The 17,618-nt window shown below is 40.9% G+C and overlaps 1 protein-coding gene across 1 annotated transcript in view; it reads left to right on the top strand.

Moving 5' to 3' along the window:
* cntn6 (contactin 6) overlaps positions 1 to 6,217 on the top strand; it is a 28,212-nt gene extending 21,995 nt beyond the window's left edge. The window contains exons 20-22 of the mRNA XM_076268639.1: positions 3,527 to 3,639; positions 5,216 to 5,384; positions 6,126 to 6,217. Of these exons, the coding sequence (XP_076124754.1) occupies positions 3,527 to 3,639; positions 5,216 to 5,384; positions 6,126 to 6,217 (374 nt within the window). The remainder of the gene's footprint in view (positions 1 to 3,526; positions 3,640 to 5,215; positions 5,385 to 6,125) is intronic.
* The last annotated feature ends 11,401 nt before the right edge of the window (positions 6,218 to 17,618 follow it).

The raw sequence follows: 17,618 nt of genomic DNA, 5'->3' as shown, positions 1-17,618 counted from the left end.
CTTCTATTGTTGTAAGGTGTCGTATGTGGATTGATTTTCATTTTTATAAATCTATGAAGATTCTTGATGTTTTTGAGGGAAAATGGTGCTACAACAGCGTGATGTGTGTTGTTGATAATGACAAGCTACAGATTGAAGATTGTAATAAAGAGTTTTTGAAAATTCAAAATTCAATTCTCTCTCTCTTTCTCTCACTCTCTCTCTCTTTCCATCTATCTATCTCTCACTCTCTCTCTCTTTCCATCTATCTATCTATCTGCCTCCCCCTCTCTCTTTCTCTCTCCATCTATCTATATATCTGTCCCTTTCTCTCTCTCTCTCTCTTTCCATCTATCTATCCCCTCTCTCTTCTCTCTCTCTGTCTGTTCCCCTGTCTCTACATCTATCTATCTATCTATCTATCCCCTCTATCTCTTTTCTCTCTCTCTGTCCCCTTGTCTCTCTCTCTCCATCTATCTATCTATCTATCTATCTATCTATCTATCCCTTCTATCTCTTTTCTCTCTCTCTCTGTTCCCATGTCTCTTTCTCACTGTCTCTGTGCAGCCCTGAGTTGCTCGATTTGAGTGTGTTTTTTATAAGGTCTTATAAAAGACAAGGGCCTTGGCTCGTTGGAAGCAAGAGGAGTGTTTGGCTAGTTCCGACTCCTCGAGATGGAGGAGCGATTGAAACTTTCTTAATATTCAGTTGAAATGAAGGGGCAGGGTGGAAGGAAGGGGAAAATTCAGTGGATGACCTTCTCAGTCCACCCACAGCTTCAGGGTTCCCGCGGATCCTTAAAAAGTCTTAAAAAGTCTTAAATACAACTTTCGGTTTTTAAGGCCTAAAAAAGTCTTAAATTGTATGGGATGTCTTGAATTTTTGAAAGGGAGGTATTAAATTTGCGTATGGGACCGCCAGCAAGTGCAAGAGCGAGTGAAATGTCTCTATCCGGTTTTTCGTGTATTTAAAACGCAATTGTATAAGTGACTATAAGGCAGGGGTCGGCAAATAGTGGCCCGCGGGCCAATTTTGGCCCGCCATTGATTCTATCTGGCCCGCGAGATGACGTTAATTTGCTGTTGAATGAATTTTTTTTTTAACCCCATGTTTTTAAAAAGAAAAAAAGGCCTACAGCAATCCCATCAATTTCAAAACATTTATTGAGGTATAGATGATAGTCCTACTAAAGTGACAAAACAGGTGGAACATCCTTGCAGTTATCCATGACGCACAGGTCGGAACGGTATTGGCACGCGAGTGCGCGTAATCTTGTGCAAAAAAAAAACAACAGTGTCCTGTCTCCCTCTTCCAGTGGGCAAGGTCAAAAATAGCCTATGTTTCGTTAAATTAATAGGCTTGGCATTAAGAAATGCAGGCAGGCTCAACACATACCTCTGCTTCCATTCTTCTTTGTAGGTCCTGCATTCTGAATCAATTTTTCTTTTCAAGGCTTTTGACAACGACATTTTGCATCGATAACTAGCATATAGCAATGTTCAGCTAATCATTTACACGTCATCCAAAAGAATAATATTTGTAGCCTACACATTAGTTACGGCAAGTTGCTAGGCAAGTCGCCTGTTTCATGAGAGACGACAGGAGATGCAGCAGGCGGCATAAAAACAGCGCACATAAGCAAATAAACGTTTTTAATGGAATTAAATTAAATGCATTTTAAAAGTTAGATGATGTTTATTTTAATATAATATAATAATTAATAATTTAAATAGTAGGCCTATAACCCCCCCCCCCCCCCCATTACAAAAGCTATGGCCCGCGATGCCATTGTCTGAAAAAAAATTGGCCCGGGTCCAAACGTAATTGCCGACCCCTGCTATAAGGCAACGGGAGGAAGTGTAGTGGTTACAGAGTGAAGATGTTTTCACTGGTGTGGTTAAAGGTGTGAAAACGGTAATAATATGTACAAATATGCCTGACGTTTTCGTGGTGTAGCCGTGGCCTGAGAGATATGCAGGTAGCCTACGTGAGGTAGAATGAGCGGGAGAAAGAGTTGGTAAGCCAGTTAGCGATAGGGCCATACGTTGGAATTTAGGCAGGACATAGCCTATGGATTTTAAAAGCCCTGTCCGGCGCAGCCATAAGCCGGACGCATATTTGTCCTTTTTGGAGTTGCGCTGGGCATCATGGTTTCACAAACTATGGACGTGAAGACTGCTGGTCAAATTATGCGCAGTGATTATGTCACTCGTCTGATAATTTGCTGCGAAGGAAGGAACCACGGACTGACAGAAAAAGAAAACAAACGTTTTCGCAATCAGGAGGAAATATGTTAAGTTGATCTGTTTGCATCTTTCCAGCGTGTGTTGCTGGCCTAGCCTAGGGAAGAAAATATCTGTCTAAGTTATAATACCTGTAATATCTGTCAACAGCTTGTTTGCCAGCCTTTCCCAGTAGGCCTACTTCGCAAAAGTTGTGAAATATAGCTGCATTTTTTTTTACTGTCGGCGACTGGCTACATTAAAAAAAAAAAAAAAAAAACGTGCGTTCATAATACGTGCGTGCTTCAGATGAAACCAGCAGGATCTGAGGAGGACCTGTCTCTTAATTAATTTAAAACAAGTCAATGGTTTTACAATGTTTCAGTCAAGCTTTGGTTGGTTTAGATATAGGTATGCATAGGTATGCAAAATGTAAAGTCGTGGATTAACTTTAATTTGCTGTGCTGCATATGGGACAATAGATGCACATAGTACATGATATAAAGTAGGCCTATTAAAATATTTAAATAGCTTAGTCTAACTTTGAAAAAAATATTGAAGGGAATCCAGTCCAGTGCACATGTCTTTGGCAAGTAGCCTAGGCTACTACAGACACAGGTGAAGAACAGTCAGCCTCAGCCAGTAAGCACAACCAGATATGTACAGCCAGCTTCAAAAGCAAGCAGCCCAGACCCTAAAATTGGGCATTTATAGCTTTGAAGGTAATTCACACACAATTATTTTTCTTTCACCAAAATATATGTGGTAACTTCTGTAGACATCCAAAATGGGGTGGGGGTTAAAATTAGTAGGAAAAAAAAAAACTATTGCATAAAACAGTTTTAAGTTGTTGTATGTATCTTTTTGCCGTGGTATAGTCTTAATTTTTCCATTTAGATGTCTTGAAAAGGTCTTAAAAGTCTTTTGATACCCTGCAGCTTACTAAACCTGTTACTGTAACAGTTTCACACTATGCTTGAATCAATAATCAAGCCAGCAAGCCAGTGCTTGAACAGGTATTTTCTACAGTAAAGTGTCAAGTTATGCAGCAACCTCTCTCCACATCTTCACTGTGTGTCGGGTCAGGCCTTGGTAAGCAAGATGAGGAACTCACATTTGCATACTCATATTTTTCTGGGGGAGAAAAGATGAGAAGTTTCCAACAGTGATGTCAGTGATGTTTTATGCTCCTTTAACACTGAACAAGGTCTTCTATTCACAGTAAATCAATACAGGAAACAGAAGATCAGAATCACTTTAGGTGTCCTACATGAATAAATATTTCATCCCTCAGTATCACTGTTATGTTTTTTTCTTTCATCCAGCACCGAGCCATGCTCCAGCCAATATAGAGTGGAACTTAACCAACTCGAAGATCTTGTTGAACTGGGAACACGTGAAGGCCATGGACAATGAGTCAGATGTCACCGGCTACAAGGTGAGTCTGCCGGAGATAAAAAAGCGCTATCGCACACAGCCCTGGAGTAATCCAGGTGATGAAAGTGAGTCATGCTCTGGTCATTGTCTTGTTCTGACCACACCCACCTCCATTGTCTTGAATGAAGAGGAACTACATCTACAGCTCAACACACTGATAGGTCATTGACTGATCCCAGCATATTGGCCAGAGTGGTAGGTGTCGAGGGTCATAGTGGCATTGCCTGAGTTAGGGCCAGTGTGACATCTCCTCTTCTGTGGACTAGCTAAGTGACTCATAGAGGCACATGATGGACAATGCACCAGTGAGCTTTTACACTATATTATGCAACTCAGAGGAAGCTGGGGGAAAGTTTAAATATGTATTTATTTATTCATTCATGCCAAGAGCCTTCTTTACAAGTCGCTGTCTCAGTCGGATTGGTCTGTGCAAGGGAGCTGAGGTGGTCGATGTGACCAAGCCAGCAGAGGACACCCTCTGCTCTTGACCAAGCCTATTATCCAGCTTTAGAAATGAAATCAGACAAATTAAGATGTCATTATTAATACATTCACTCCAATCCATTCACTTCCAAATCTTTATTCACAAGCTTCTAGATAGCTTTGCAGCTCTATTCTTTTTGAGTCTTCTTTTTTTACTCTACCCCTCAAGTCAAACGCATTCTTTTTGTTCTTGGAGTTTTGTAGATATTCAGTCTTTTCAAGCTAGCCACTGGCTGGCAGTAGAATGACCCGCTGGATCGAAATCGGCCTCATATTTTTGTGATGTGCTGGGTATTAGCTATGCAAAGACAGATTTTTTCCTTTTTCCTCTTTTTTGCAAGCGGCTTTTGGGGACTGTTGAAAATGAAATAATAAAAAAGCAAGGGCCCAGCCTTCGTTTGGAGATTTAATTTGCCACAGAGCATTCGGCCTAATTGATGCCCGGCCTCTCTCAGAAGTCTGGGACTCGGGGGCTGAGGAAGCAGCTGGACATCTCTGATGGTCTCTCCTCCCACCCTCTCCCTTCTCTATCTCTCTCTCTCTCTCTCTCTCTCTCTCTCTCTCTCCCCCTCTCTCTGGAGAGCATGATTGAACGGCGGCTCAGCACTGCTAGTTCAGTCTTGTGTCTGCATGTGCGAGCACCACGGGGAGCAGAAACACCTTCAATCATCATTTGCAATTCATGCGATTCTCCGTGGAGGGGCTGCATAGTAACAGCTTCAAACACCGTAACCTCCATACCAACATGGCTCGATAATAAGCCCCCCAATAAGCCTTGTTTGGGTAGCCAGTGTACATTTTTGAAAGTTTGCCCCTAACAATATATGAACATTGTGATATTTGCACTCAATATCCTAGTTTTCTTAACGCATGATTCGGCTTAATGTCAGAATTCCTGGAATCCGTAGATGTTATTGTTGTATCTGAGGGCTCTTCTCCCCAGTTGTTTTTCTTGAAGGGAAAAGCACACTGCTGTGATGAAAGGCACTGCAGCTTGAATAAAAAAAAAACACTCCCTGAAGGTGATGGGCTGCAAAGTGCCTTATCCCAACCTGCAGTATCGTATCCCAACCCTCCTCTGTCTTCGTGTGTAGGTGGTGTATCGGCAGAATTGGCTCGGCCGCACCAGCATCGTGGAGACCAACCGGACGTCTGTGGAGCTGCAGCTTCCCTCAGGAGAGGACTACCTCATTGAAATCAGGTCGCAGAGCGAGGGAGGAGACGGAAGCAGCAGTGGGCCCATAAGGATACCAAAGATGTCCAGTAAGACCCTCATTTTTCTCCCAAACCTGCCAGAAAATGGCATATATAATTTGGTGTTCTGAATACGTGATTTAGGTAGGGAGAATGTCACACATTGTTATTCAACAGAGTTCACACACAGTTTTGATGAACGGTACTACTTGGTAGATAGTGGTGCAACAGCAATGATATCTAACAATGCCTGCCATGAGTTCAGATTAGGGGTGTGCATCTTATGGAATAAAATGTGTTCCACTTCAAACTGAATCTGAATATTTTGTATTTTCATTGCATTTAATATCTTATATAATATATTCTCTCCCTTATAAGACGATTCGATACTTATCTACTGTAGATGCATATGCTACGATACGATTCAAAAACAATCCGTTTTAATGCGATACGATGTAGCCTAATTGGGCCCTAAAATGCAACTGAATTGAAATTGAACGCATCTTTAACGTTCAAAACGGTTAATCTTTACACCCCTAGTTCAGATGTTTAGCCTACTGTAAAAGCACCACAAAGTGGTATACTACCTGTTTATAGAGCTGTTGTAATATGTTGCCCAAGAGAAAACTGGCATTACTGTGTTTATGGTTGTCAATCAGCATTGTGCCAATGACCAAATCACAGCACTGCTGATATTTCCCATAATACTGCTTCCCCTTGTTATCGTGCTTAAATATGATAGGCAGCATGTGAGTGATTGGTATTCTATGTGTACACTATTTTCTAATTATTCACTCTTGTTTTTTTCAGGTCTTAATTCAAAAGGCCATTTGAATGCAGACATCAGCAAAGTAGCAGACTTCTGTGCAATGATTTTTGTAGTGTCACAGCTGTTTCTATAGAATTCTATAATTCTATAATTCCCATTTCTGTAGAACTATCATTAAGGCCAAGACCTTTGGAATCCATTCACGTTGTGCAGGGCATATAGGAAGGGGATTTTTAGAATGGGTTAGGGAATTTCTAGAACAGTCATGCTCCACAGAGCTGCATTGCCTTATGTTCAATTTTGAAATCTTTGTCGACAAGTCTGACTCTCTTAACAGTCAGCTTTTATGCAAAGGGCAAGTGTTACTGACTTTGAAGCTTATCTGTGTTTCCTATTCTGAATGTAAGCAATACATGTTTGAGTGCTTTATTCCATAGAACAGCTGAGATTCCTTTTCTATGCTCATGGGTAGCATTTCCATTTATGGACGAATGTGTTTATACTAGGCTACATGATGTGAGAAGTGTCTCAATGTGAAAATGAACAAGGGAGACTCACTGCACTCTCAAGTTACTCATACTATTATGTAATCAGAATGCATCATTAAGACATATATCCCAAACAGCGACACTGTGGTACTCAACCAATAGCAGCCGGCAGCCAAACACATTGGCATGCTAAATGCATAAACTAATAGGCTCATGACTTCAAGGCATCATACTTTACAGGATTATGGCAGAATATGCAGAATATTACATTCACGTTAGACACACCGGAGCAGCTTTTTCCAGTTACCATGGTGTAGAACCTTTAATCATTTATGAATTCCCAGTAATGTCTGCAAATGCATCATGAGTTTACGAGGCGTATTTGTTTGCCATTGCTAGGTGATCGTATAGATCAGGGGTTTTCAACCTGTGGTCCGTGAGGACATTGCTGGTGGTCCCTGACCATGGATTCAGTAGGCCTAGTTGCAATGTGGGAATCAGTATTTTTATTCAGTGGTGGTCCTGGCGTTACGTAAGTAGTCAGAATGGTGGTCCCTGGTTCACAATCAGTTGAAAACCCCTGGTGTTTTGGCCACAGTTCTGGACCGAGGACTGGCATTCAGAACACCCGTGATGGCTCCTCCTCCCACTGCATCTTGGAAGGATGTGACTGCGCTGTCAGTGTGGTCTGCCAGCATTTCATGCCCACACCTACACTTTCTACGGTTTGAGGCTGAGTCGTGCCTCCTCTGCCTCTCCTCCCCTCACACACCGCCTCAGAAAAGTGATGTTGACGTGTCAGAGGACTGTCATTAACTATAAATACACTGACTCTGAATGTCAGAATTTATCAGCGGAAAATACAGAGAGAAAAAAAAAAAAGCAAACAGCATTATTACCCAGAGCATCTCTGGTGTGAGAAAGGCACTCAGCTCGGGGCACCCCAGAGGAATGCCGGTTCAAAATTCAGCTGCTGCTGCTGCTCCTCCGTGTTTGCCCAGAGTCGAAATTGGTCTCCTTCCCCGCAGGAGAGAGGCTGGCTTCCTGGCTGGCTGGAGAGGCTGGGGCTGGGCGCCTCCCCATCTCAGCTCATCCCAGGCCATCACTCTGTAGTGTCAGCCTCTGACAGGCTGGCAGCCCAACGGACTGCTGGGTATAAACAGAGAGCTCCCCTTTGTCTGCAGCACCTGCTGAAACACGGCACTGCTCTCACACACACACACACACATACATGCACACGCACACACACACGTGTACGCATTCACCTTGGGAAGACTTGTGTGTGTTTGAAAGCTTCAAATCAGACAGGAGGCTGTGGACTTTGTAATTAGAGAAATGCACAGAGTGCATGACCTGTATCGGCAAAGCATCTGCAAATGGGGACATTACACACACTTTTATACAAGACCTGTGCTTAGTGTAAACATTACAACATCATTCAACAAATGATAATTGCCATTTTGCAGCTGCCTGAGTACCGTTCATAAGACCGCTTCTGATATTAGAAATACCTCATGATGGATGCCTGTACCTCTGCCTGTTCGTTGTGAAAGCTTGTTTATGGACTCCTGTAACCATTAAAAAATCATGTCTTTTTGTCATGTTTTTTTGTCCTCGAGGAATTTCAATGCTTTCCCACCTCAGCAGCTATCTGTGTTCATTAACCTTTATCAGTAGCCTTCAGAGTGCACCGAGCGTTCTCCTAATTTATGCATGTTATAATTTTCAGATCACATTGTCTTGAAATACAACTGCCATGCTCCGGGCTCCAATGACATGCTTGTTGAACCAATATGAATAGACTGGCAGATTATCTGTAATAAGTGTGATTGTGTAGATTGTAGGGTTTATTATGGGTCCTGGTTTCTAATCTGTTGTGAAGTGGCTTGTGTTTTTGCATTTTGTTTTCTCTTTTGAACTGTCATATTTTTTTTGTTGGTCTGATCATTTCTTACTGGCTGCTTTTGTTGGTGTTACTCAAGTGATTTAATACTGTGGTATTGAAGTCAGAAGAAGATCTCTGTGAGATGTAAAATTAATAAAATTTCATATTGAAATGGTCCATTTTTGTTTCAGATATTTTTTCCATTCTGGGAAGTAAAATACCAATACAAAACAAATGGAAAACACATCCATGAAGTGGAGACATTATGTATCTTATTATGTATCCAATTTTCATTAAAGATGTTTGATTATAAAAGATTGGTTATAAAACATATGCTATATAATTGTTTTAGCAGAGACTTTCTAATGAGGAGACACAGCACTCAAAAAATACTCCATAGAAATGCATGGGGCTAGTTTGTCACACCAATATGGCCGTTGTCTACACATATCCCACCCCTTCCTTGGCAAAACGTCGACATGTGAATACATTGAGCCAATCATATGGTTTGTTGTGAAGACATCGTGCCAATCATGTGTTGTGATCTCGGCGCTGGAGCAAGATTGGTGTCGTGAAGCCTTGCGCACGCGCAGTTCGACCCAAAGACTGTGCCCGATGAGTGCCCAAAAAACGTTGGTATATGGCCGCCCAGTGGAGGGACTTGCTTAAAAGGACTTTGGTTTTAGTCACATTGTTGATCTCTAACAGCAATATACTGTATTTATATGAAGGGCTTAAAGGCGCTCTAAGCGATGTTACGGTTTCTAAATTAAAAAAAACTTTTTTCATATACAGCAAACATCACCTCACCATCTGCTAGCTGTCTGCCCTGAATACACTAAAAAATATGGTCCCAGGCTCCAAAAATGGCAACAACACAACTTGGTCCATCCTGGACCATAAAAACATAACAAACTGTTCCAGCCAATTGCACGGGAGGGAGGGGGAGTGAGTAGCAAGCTAGCTCTCTGTTTTGTTTGAACGTCAACAGAAGTGGCTTTACCCAACATTGCTTAGAGCGCCTTTAAGAAAAACAGGAAATCATAATTATTCCTTCCAATCAATTCCCGTATTGATTGTGCACCTCCCATCCCAGAAGACGTTGTAGACCACAATAGCTCATCTTTATTAGGTATTGTGAGGCAGTGCATGGGGTCTCGTTTACTTCTCATATAAGGAAGTAAAACCCCCTGTCAATCAATATGGTTGCTTGGAGACCCTTTCTGTATGAAGTCACCATAGCTATTGGTGATTCCAAGTCGGAAGACACAGAGCCAACGCTGGAGAGATGTTTATCAAGTGGTTGCACATTTTGAGGTAGCCATGCCCCCTTATCATGGCAGTAGAGTCTAGTTCAAAATGCACCATTGAACATGCCCCACTGATTTGGAAGTACCTGAACATTGCATTCCAATATTTGATGCATTTGAAAGGGTAATTTGACAGATCATCGCACCCCAAGATTTCATTCAACATGTTGCAATCGTTACGAATGAATAAACAATTCATGAAAGAAAAAAAGCAAACCCCTCACTGACATAATTGTGACTTGCTATTTTCAAAAGTTTGGAGTAGGTGAAAAGTATTAAAGTAGGCTACAGTCGAGGCGTGAAATGAAGTTTCAGTGAAGGCTACACCATGGAGAAATGAACGCATCCCAGGCAGCCCACAGAGGAATAATCTTGTCAGGTTTGCTGACAGGTGAGTGCCGGAACATGGGTACTAATCCCCCGAGAACTGCTCCAGCTCACAGGTGTACCCAGGGATTTAGCAGTAAATACCGGGCCGTCTGGAATGGGTGCTGTTGTAGGCGGCAGGAAAGTCTATTTAATGTTGTCAATGCATGTCTTTCTGCCTCACGCTCAAATGGTGTGCCTCTGATACTAACATGGCATGTGGATATGGAGGAGGGAAAATACCCCCCACCCTCTCTCTCAAACACACACGCACACACACTCAGTTTCCCTTCAGCCGTAAGACCTGAATGGGGTTGGTTGGTTTGTTAATCTGTTTACTTGCTAATGTAGACTACACATTATGCTCTTATGGATGATGTCTAGTAACTGCAGGCACTACAACAAGAGCACAACAGAGCAAGCGTGTGTGTGTGCCCATAAGCATCTGTCATAGTCCCCTGATATAGCCTGACGTAGTCATACTCAATTATAGTCAGAATATGAGTCTGATACTACTCCATTGGGACATAACTATGGGGCGTGTTTCAACCGATACATGGGGGGGATGTCTCTGCACTCAATTGGATAGACCTAACCAATCAGAGCAATGAAATAGCTTACCGTTAGGTGTAGGAAGAAAACACACAAACCATCCTTCTTCTCTACAAATGCCTTAACATTGTTTTCTGGTCTTTTGTAAAAGTTAGTGCCGTCAATAACTCCTAGCCTACAACACTCATTAGCGAAATCTAGTAGGGTAGGCTATTAGAAAAAAAACTGATAGCCTACATCCCCTCCGTTTTTAAAAATAATTCTGTTGAACACTGATATGTTACAAACATGTTCAACAGCTGGGAAAGGCTGTCGCAAATCCCTCGACCAAGTGGTCAGAGATTTCAAACGAACGAGGGAACATGTCGCAATGCAACAGCGCTGTTTTCCCTTGATGAAAGTGAAACCACAAGTTTTCCCACATCTCAACTTTGGCCAAAGTTTTCAGAAATAATCGTTTTCAGTGATAAAACCTCATTAAATAATATGCTTTTTACATATGGGGTCTTAAAGGGACACCAGGTAACATTTTCGTGTTAATTACTCATCTTCGTACGTCGGTATATGGTTAAATGACTCATCACAGGGCGAATGAAGACTCTCTCATCCGCCCCTATACTGCCTGTAGGAAGAATATCCCGCTCGCAAGTTCAGCGTATCGTTCCCGCCGACCGAAGCAATTTCAGTTTACATCCTGCATCCACAGCACAGAGGCAGGCTAACGAAACACTAGCGATTGTTGCAATCGTGTGTATAAAGGCAGAGCCGGCGAAGAACTTCTAGCCACAGCGTTTTTGTTTCAAACATAAGCCTAATCTAAGCGTGCTCAAATGACATGACAGACCAGGCGCTGTTGCTCACCTGTCCATCATCGAAAAGCCCGATTTGATTTGTCCGCCCGATCTAGGGCGAGCATACTTGCTCCACAATGGAGCAATGCCAGACTGAACTTCAAATGTTGTGGGCGGGACTAAGTTCGGAATGGCACCCAGGCTACCTCTGATATACAACGTATAAAATGTCTAATCTGTAACAGAGAGCTCTGAGGTCTAAATAATGTAATACCACAGCAGCTGAAGTGAAGGTTCAGTCTAATACAGTTGTTTAAGGTCCAGCAGAATGGGAGGTTTTTTGTTTTTCATTCAACTCATAAGTTTGAAGAAAACTAACTAGAGCTGCCTTACACAAGACTGCAGTCCAACATGACTCTTTGGAAATTAATACTTTCAAACAGCTTTGACAAACAGTTTAATTTCAAATTTGAACCTGTTAATTACAATATGCATAAACATTATTGCTTGAGTAATGGATCATGGTTAAGTTGTTTTAAAAAGTCAGGCTGATTGAATATCGTTTGCTTGTGCACTTGTAATGACCAACTGCAATTTGCAAAGTGATTATACTGTAACACATTTGAGTCATCATTCAAATGGTTGCTAATTGTAACCTACTGAACAATAGGAGTGGACAGTCTGCAATTTAAAAGGGTTTCTGTTCTAATATCATTCTGTCTGTCAACGTGTAATAACCCAGCGTGCATCTGTCTGCTACCATATTCTTTGCTGTGATGTGAACCCAATGACTATATAAATAACAAAAAGAATGCACACCCTCCAAGGTGCTGGCAAGGGAAAATAAACTATGAAAAACTTGGTCACCACACACTCTATCTCTTTTTACTTTTATTTATCCGAACGTTTCGGCCTGTCAGCCTTTGTCAAGGTTCCTGGCCCAATGACTATACACGTTAATGTATATGCATGTATATGTATATATAATACTGTGAACCGTAAATGATACTATAGACGTGGATGCCCTGGGATATCAATTTAGCACACGTATTGTTAAGAGAGAAATTGAAAGAAATAGAAAAAAGTACCAGTGCTACCTCAATAGCCTTCAGTAACATAAGTTTGCATTGGTCTTTAGACAAGCACCATGTTTAATTCATGAGAGACCATAGAGGTTTTGAATTGAACAGCAAACAAACAAAAACATTTTTAGGAAAGACATTTGATAGACAGTGTCAATCACTAAACTTCCCATTTGTTTTTACAGCCAGACAAACAACAAACAAACACTAGCACTGGATGACAAGCAGAGGGAAGAAATGGCAGACTGATAAACCAGACAGGAACCTAGCCACATCAACTCCCAGGCTAAATTATTTATAATCTGTGAAGATGCACCTTGGGTTACTTGGCCTGGCAGTTCACATGAAGAGCCAGAGCTCTTTGTTACCAAAGCTGATGCCCTCGACCTGGGACTGCCGGTAGAGACCTAATCTTGAAAGTAAAGTAAACATGATTATGTACCCAAAAGGAAGAGGCATTGCTTTCCAGGGCCTGCCGATAGAGTGGAGTGTTGTTGTCAGCTCTCAAAGGGCTTTTTCATTTCTTGACATTTCATGGTAGCTAAGATGGTTAGGGATAGAGGGAAATACTTCTGCTCTGAGCTGCTAAGGTGTATGCTCTGCTCTCCCATGGATGCCTCCTCAAATTGAACAATACAGTCACAATTTTCACTTCTTTTTCCATTAGAATTCCATAAGAATCTCATAGAGTTCTTTAGAATCTTTCATGCTACAGGTTGAGATTGGGGTCAAAATGCCTGGACATAAACTGACTCCTTCAATAATGTGGCTTTTTTACAGGTGAGCAGTACTTCAGTTTAAAAGGACTGGTTTGGCGTACACAGCATAGGGTCTATTTATGGGTGAAAGAGTTTCGTTTGGGAACAATATAGCATTAATTGGTGTTAATGTGCCAATCCTTGAACAACTTTCACTTCATATGACTTTTCCTTTTCCCTGAGATATGCATGTATCTATTCAATCAAATGTAAATAAATAAGAAAGTATTATATCATATGTGACCTGATCTGGCAAAATGAGTCACAGTGACTACAGGTATGATTTGCCCATTTGAATAATAATTTATGTAACTTTACATTCTTGTCTTGACTATGAAATTTAGGGAAGAAAAATTTATATTTTCAATGTTTTTTGAAGTAATCGGCCTGTATTTCAAAATTAGAATGTGCGGCTTTGACTCATTTTGTCAGATCGGGTCACGATATGATATGATATATATCATGCATTTGATTTGATTTGTGTACACCTGTTTTAAGATCTCTTGTTTACAAATAACATTATAGGATGGGAATTGAGGGTGCAGTTGTAATGACGAACTTTACTCAACAACAATTCATTATATTAAATACCATTACAGCTATGAAGTGGCAGTGCCGATGCTTAGATAGTCTCAGAGCAATTAATTTAAGTGATACTGAGGCAAGTTGATTAAAAAACACACTTTATTGCAGATAAGTATACGTATAATTTAATAATTACGCTATATTGGTATGAGAAAAGATGATTTCATAATTATGTTTTTTGACTTTTCCTTTATTTCCCTTGCATGTGCACTTGTCTGAAGCAGACTACCAATATGTCATGATTGATTGATTCACACAAGGTGAGGTGTAGAGAAAACATATTATACAGTGAATAGAGTATGACATTAATCACAACCCCTCACATATTCTCATAAGTGCGTTATGCATAATAGTGGTATACAGGTGTCAGGAACAGAATATAACCATAAAAATATTATTTACTAACAATTGCTTAATGTAATTTGTAATCAGTTGAATATAATACACCAATGAAAGTCATTGGTTTAATAACACCCCATTCTTGAAGTTATGGAAGAAGAAGAAGAAATGGATTCAGCCTTAGGAGGGTATCTCTCTTGAGAGATGGTATGAGAAACACGCGTAAAAAACACCATAGTACCAATGGACTGTAATCATAGTATTTATGTGAGAGGGCATAGTAAATGTCATCAGTATAGTTATGACAGGAAATATGATTGTTTTTTAATGAATTAGTGGGAGCATATATAAGGATTACAAAATAATGACCCCCAATATCCAGGTGACTGTAGACCATTCTTTTTAGTAGGGGCTTTATAACAGCTGTTTTTAGGGATTTAAACAATGTGTCAGACAGCATTGATTTTAAGCACATCTGCTAGCAAGTGATGGAGAACGACTGAAAAATTGTTAGGCAATGTATGAAAGTTGTACCTGGAGGAGTTTAGAGTAAACTTTTCTAGATATTTAATATTTACTGGAGTAAATATTTTTCACTGTCAATCAACCTGAACTTGGACATTAGAATGGTTTCCCCATTGAAACTGGGCCGTGTTGTTAGTAAATTAGTGGATACATTTTGCCAGATTTGATCAACTTTGCTTCAGAAAAAACTTTACTGCCACAAACTTATTAGCGTTTGTTAACTTCTCAACAGTTGCAAAATGTCCACAAGTGTTATTTATAGTTCTACTAATAATAAAGTCTGTCAAAGACATTGACTATTTCAGTATCGTATCATATGGAAATGAGTTGATTGTGGATTCAAAGCTTGTTTCACACCAGTTTCTTTCCATCCTCCTGTACTCTTTTTTTAAATGTTTAACAGTTGAATTTTGTTTCCACAGTAGTTTTTAGTTTGACAGTGACTTTTGAGTTTTACTGAAGCAATACTGTAGTCAAAAGTGGAAAAGCTATAGGTGATGGGTGAACATGTGCTAAAACATGTCCTAATGTACCATGCTTGATTATGTATAATAAATGAAATGTATATGCATTTTACATAGAAAGAAAAAAAGCCTGTCCAGATTGCAGATAGCCATGCCATGTCCCTTCCACATGTCATGACTCGACCTGAAGTAATATCTCCCCCTCAAAAGACAGCAGCTTATCCGCTCTGACATTTGGTCCTGAGTTGTAAAGAAGTGATGTCCACTACTTCAGCTTAAACTTGTCTCTGCTTCTCAAACGTGATGACCCCTGATACCACATAGGAGAAAAGCTTTGCTTTTTCAACTATCCACCTGAATCAGCATCTTTTTTTGTCAACCTTTTTTGCCTCGGCAGATTCCCTGTCATTCTGGGTTGCGTCCAAAAATATGGTCAGAGATGGTCATCTCTAGATTAAGTATCGGATTCAGGAACACAAAGGCAGACATTATGTCAGTGACATGTAACACCAGCAAAGTGGACTCTAGCCATCCTGAGGGCAGCGGTCCATATACATTTGAGGCTGAGCATGCATGAAGACTTTCTCATTAGGCTTAAAGAATTGAACCTGTGGACCACTGAGTCTGTAGCCTGGCACTGGCCACTGGAAGACTCCCTATCTGCAAAAGCTCAGATTTTGCTGCCAGAGCTGTTTGAGTGTGGGGTTGGACGAATCCCCATTCTCGTGGGAAAACGTTGTTGTGTCTGTCCACTGGATGCGCTTAGAGAGTTTCATTATCAGCCTGCTCGTCTAACGAGCATCCTGGTATTTTTTTATTTTTTTATTTTATTTACTTGTGCACTCATGCTTCTCTGTTTGCCTCAACAACTTCTGGCCACTTATGGCTGGTGGTGACAGTAGGATTTCAGTGTTTTGCCGCCTTGGTGGCCACAGCAGCTTCACATTAATCCTTTTGCTTGGGTTGTAATCTACCTTGCTGGTGTGTCAGTGTAGATGATAGTGTCTGCTAAATAAAATGCAAATGTAGCTTTACCTAGCCCGGTGCTGTCAGCCTGCCCCCTGCCAACTTCATTTGCTATGCCGTGTGCAGAATGTTGTTGAATTTCACTAATTGAGATGGACACTCTTTTACAGCAGCCATAAGCTACTGGAGAGTTTCCTGACCACAGCGAAAGTTTCATGAAATGTGTGGAAATGACAAAGCCAGGTGACAGACCCTGGTGGTTGCTGAATCCATATCTGCCCACTTGTTCCATCTAGAATGAAGAGGAAGCTGCTGAATAAAGTGTAGTCTTGAAGTAAGAGCTCTTCCACTTCATATTCACGCTTGAGATTAATCGCATTGAACTTCAGATTGTTGTCGTGTTTTGGATTTTGCATCATTTTGATCTGCCGAGACCCATTTCAGCTCAGGAGAGAAGCACTTGAAATGCTCAACTTCAAAAAGAGCTGTATTTTTGGAGGCAGCTGGGGAAAAGAGACACAAGGGAGTCCCGGGTTGCTTGTGTGGGAATCCTCCCGCCTTTTAGACGCTGAGTAAGCACACTTCAGGTGTTTGCAGAAGTGTGAGTGCAGATAAGAGATATGCACCAATATGACAGGGAGTGAGCTCACCTTTATTGGATCAGGCTCAGAGAACCCTAACAGCTTGCATCCCCAAATCTACAGTAAGGTATGGAAATGTTGCAAGTTCCCTGCAAGCTTTCCTGTTCTTCAAATGGGTTATTGTGGCATGTGTTTTTTTACTGTACTTCATTCACAATTATTCTGACACTTCTAAAATAAACCCATGTTAGTTCCACACTCTGAGCCTCTTTGATTTTAAGCTTGCTCCACTGTCTGGATTGCCACTAATCCTCCTTTTTAATGGAAATCGTATAAGAACCTGCATGGTTTCAAAATTAATCTGAACCTCAGACAGCTTATAATGAGCACTGAAAGTGTGACACTGGCGTAACATGGCCCTAACTCACAGAAAGGGATCAGGCACAGCAGGTGTGGAACAGCTTGTGTATCGAGCTTGAACCCGCCGACCTTGATTTACTGAGAACCAAAATGGCAATGAAACTGTTTGCAAACCAATAAAAAGCACAAACATCAGCAGAGGGAAATAATTAAAGCCAGAATAAGACATAAACATCAGAAAAAGACACAAAAGAGGCAATACTTTACTTGGATAGTCCGGCCACAGAGAATAAACAGATCGCCTGTTAAGATTCAAGTTCAGTATGTAAAATTGTGTCCACAGATAGTTTCTTCTGTAGAGAGTCTGTGGGCAGACGATTCTTACCACAAAAGCAATGACAATGGCTATGAGGTTTTAACATGTTTTATGGCTGTTAAGTTATTTGTATCCAATTTAAAAGGAATTGGTCATATTTTGCTAA

The sequence above is a fragment of the Alosa pseudoharengus genome, unplaced genomic scaffold (assembly GCF_046254945.1).
Source record: "Alosa pseudoharengus isolate Yale_2024_CS ecotype anadromous, Long Island Sound unplaced genomic scaffold, YU_APseudo_1.1 YU_APseudo_1.1_scf_5, whole genome shotgun sequence".
Taxonomy (NCBI): Eukaryota; Metazoa; Chordata; class Actinopteri; order Clupeiformes; family Clupeidae; genus Alosa; species Alosa pseudoharengus.
Note: the sequence above shows the minus strand (reverse complement) of the source record. Positions and strands in the feature narration are given on the sequence as shown.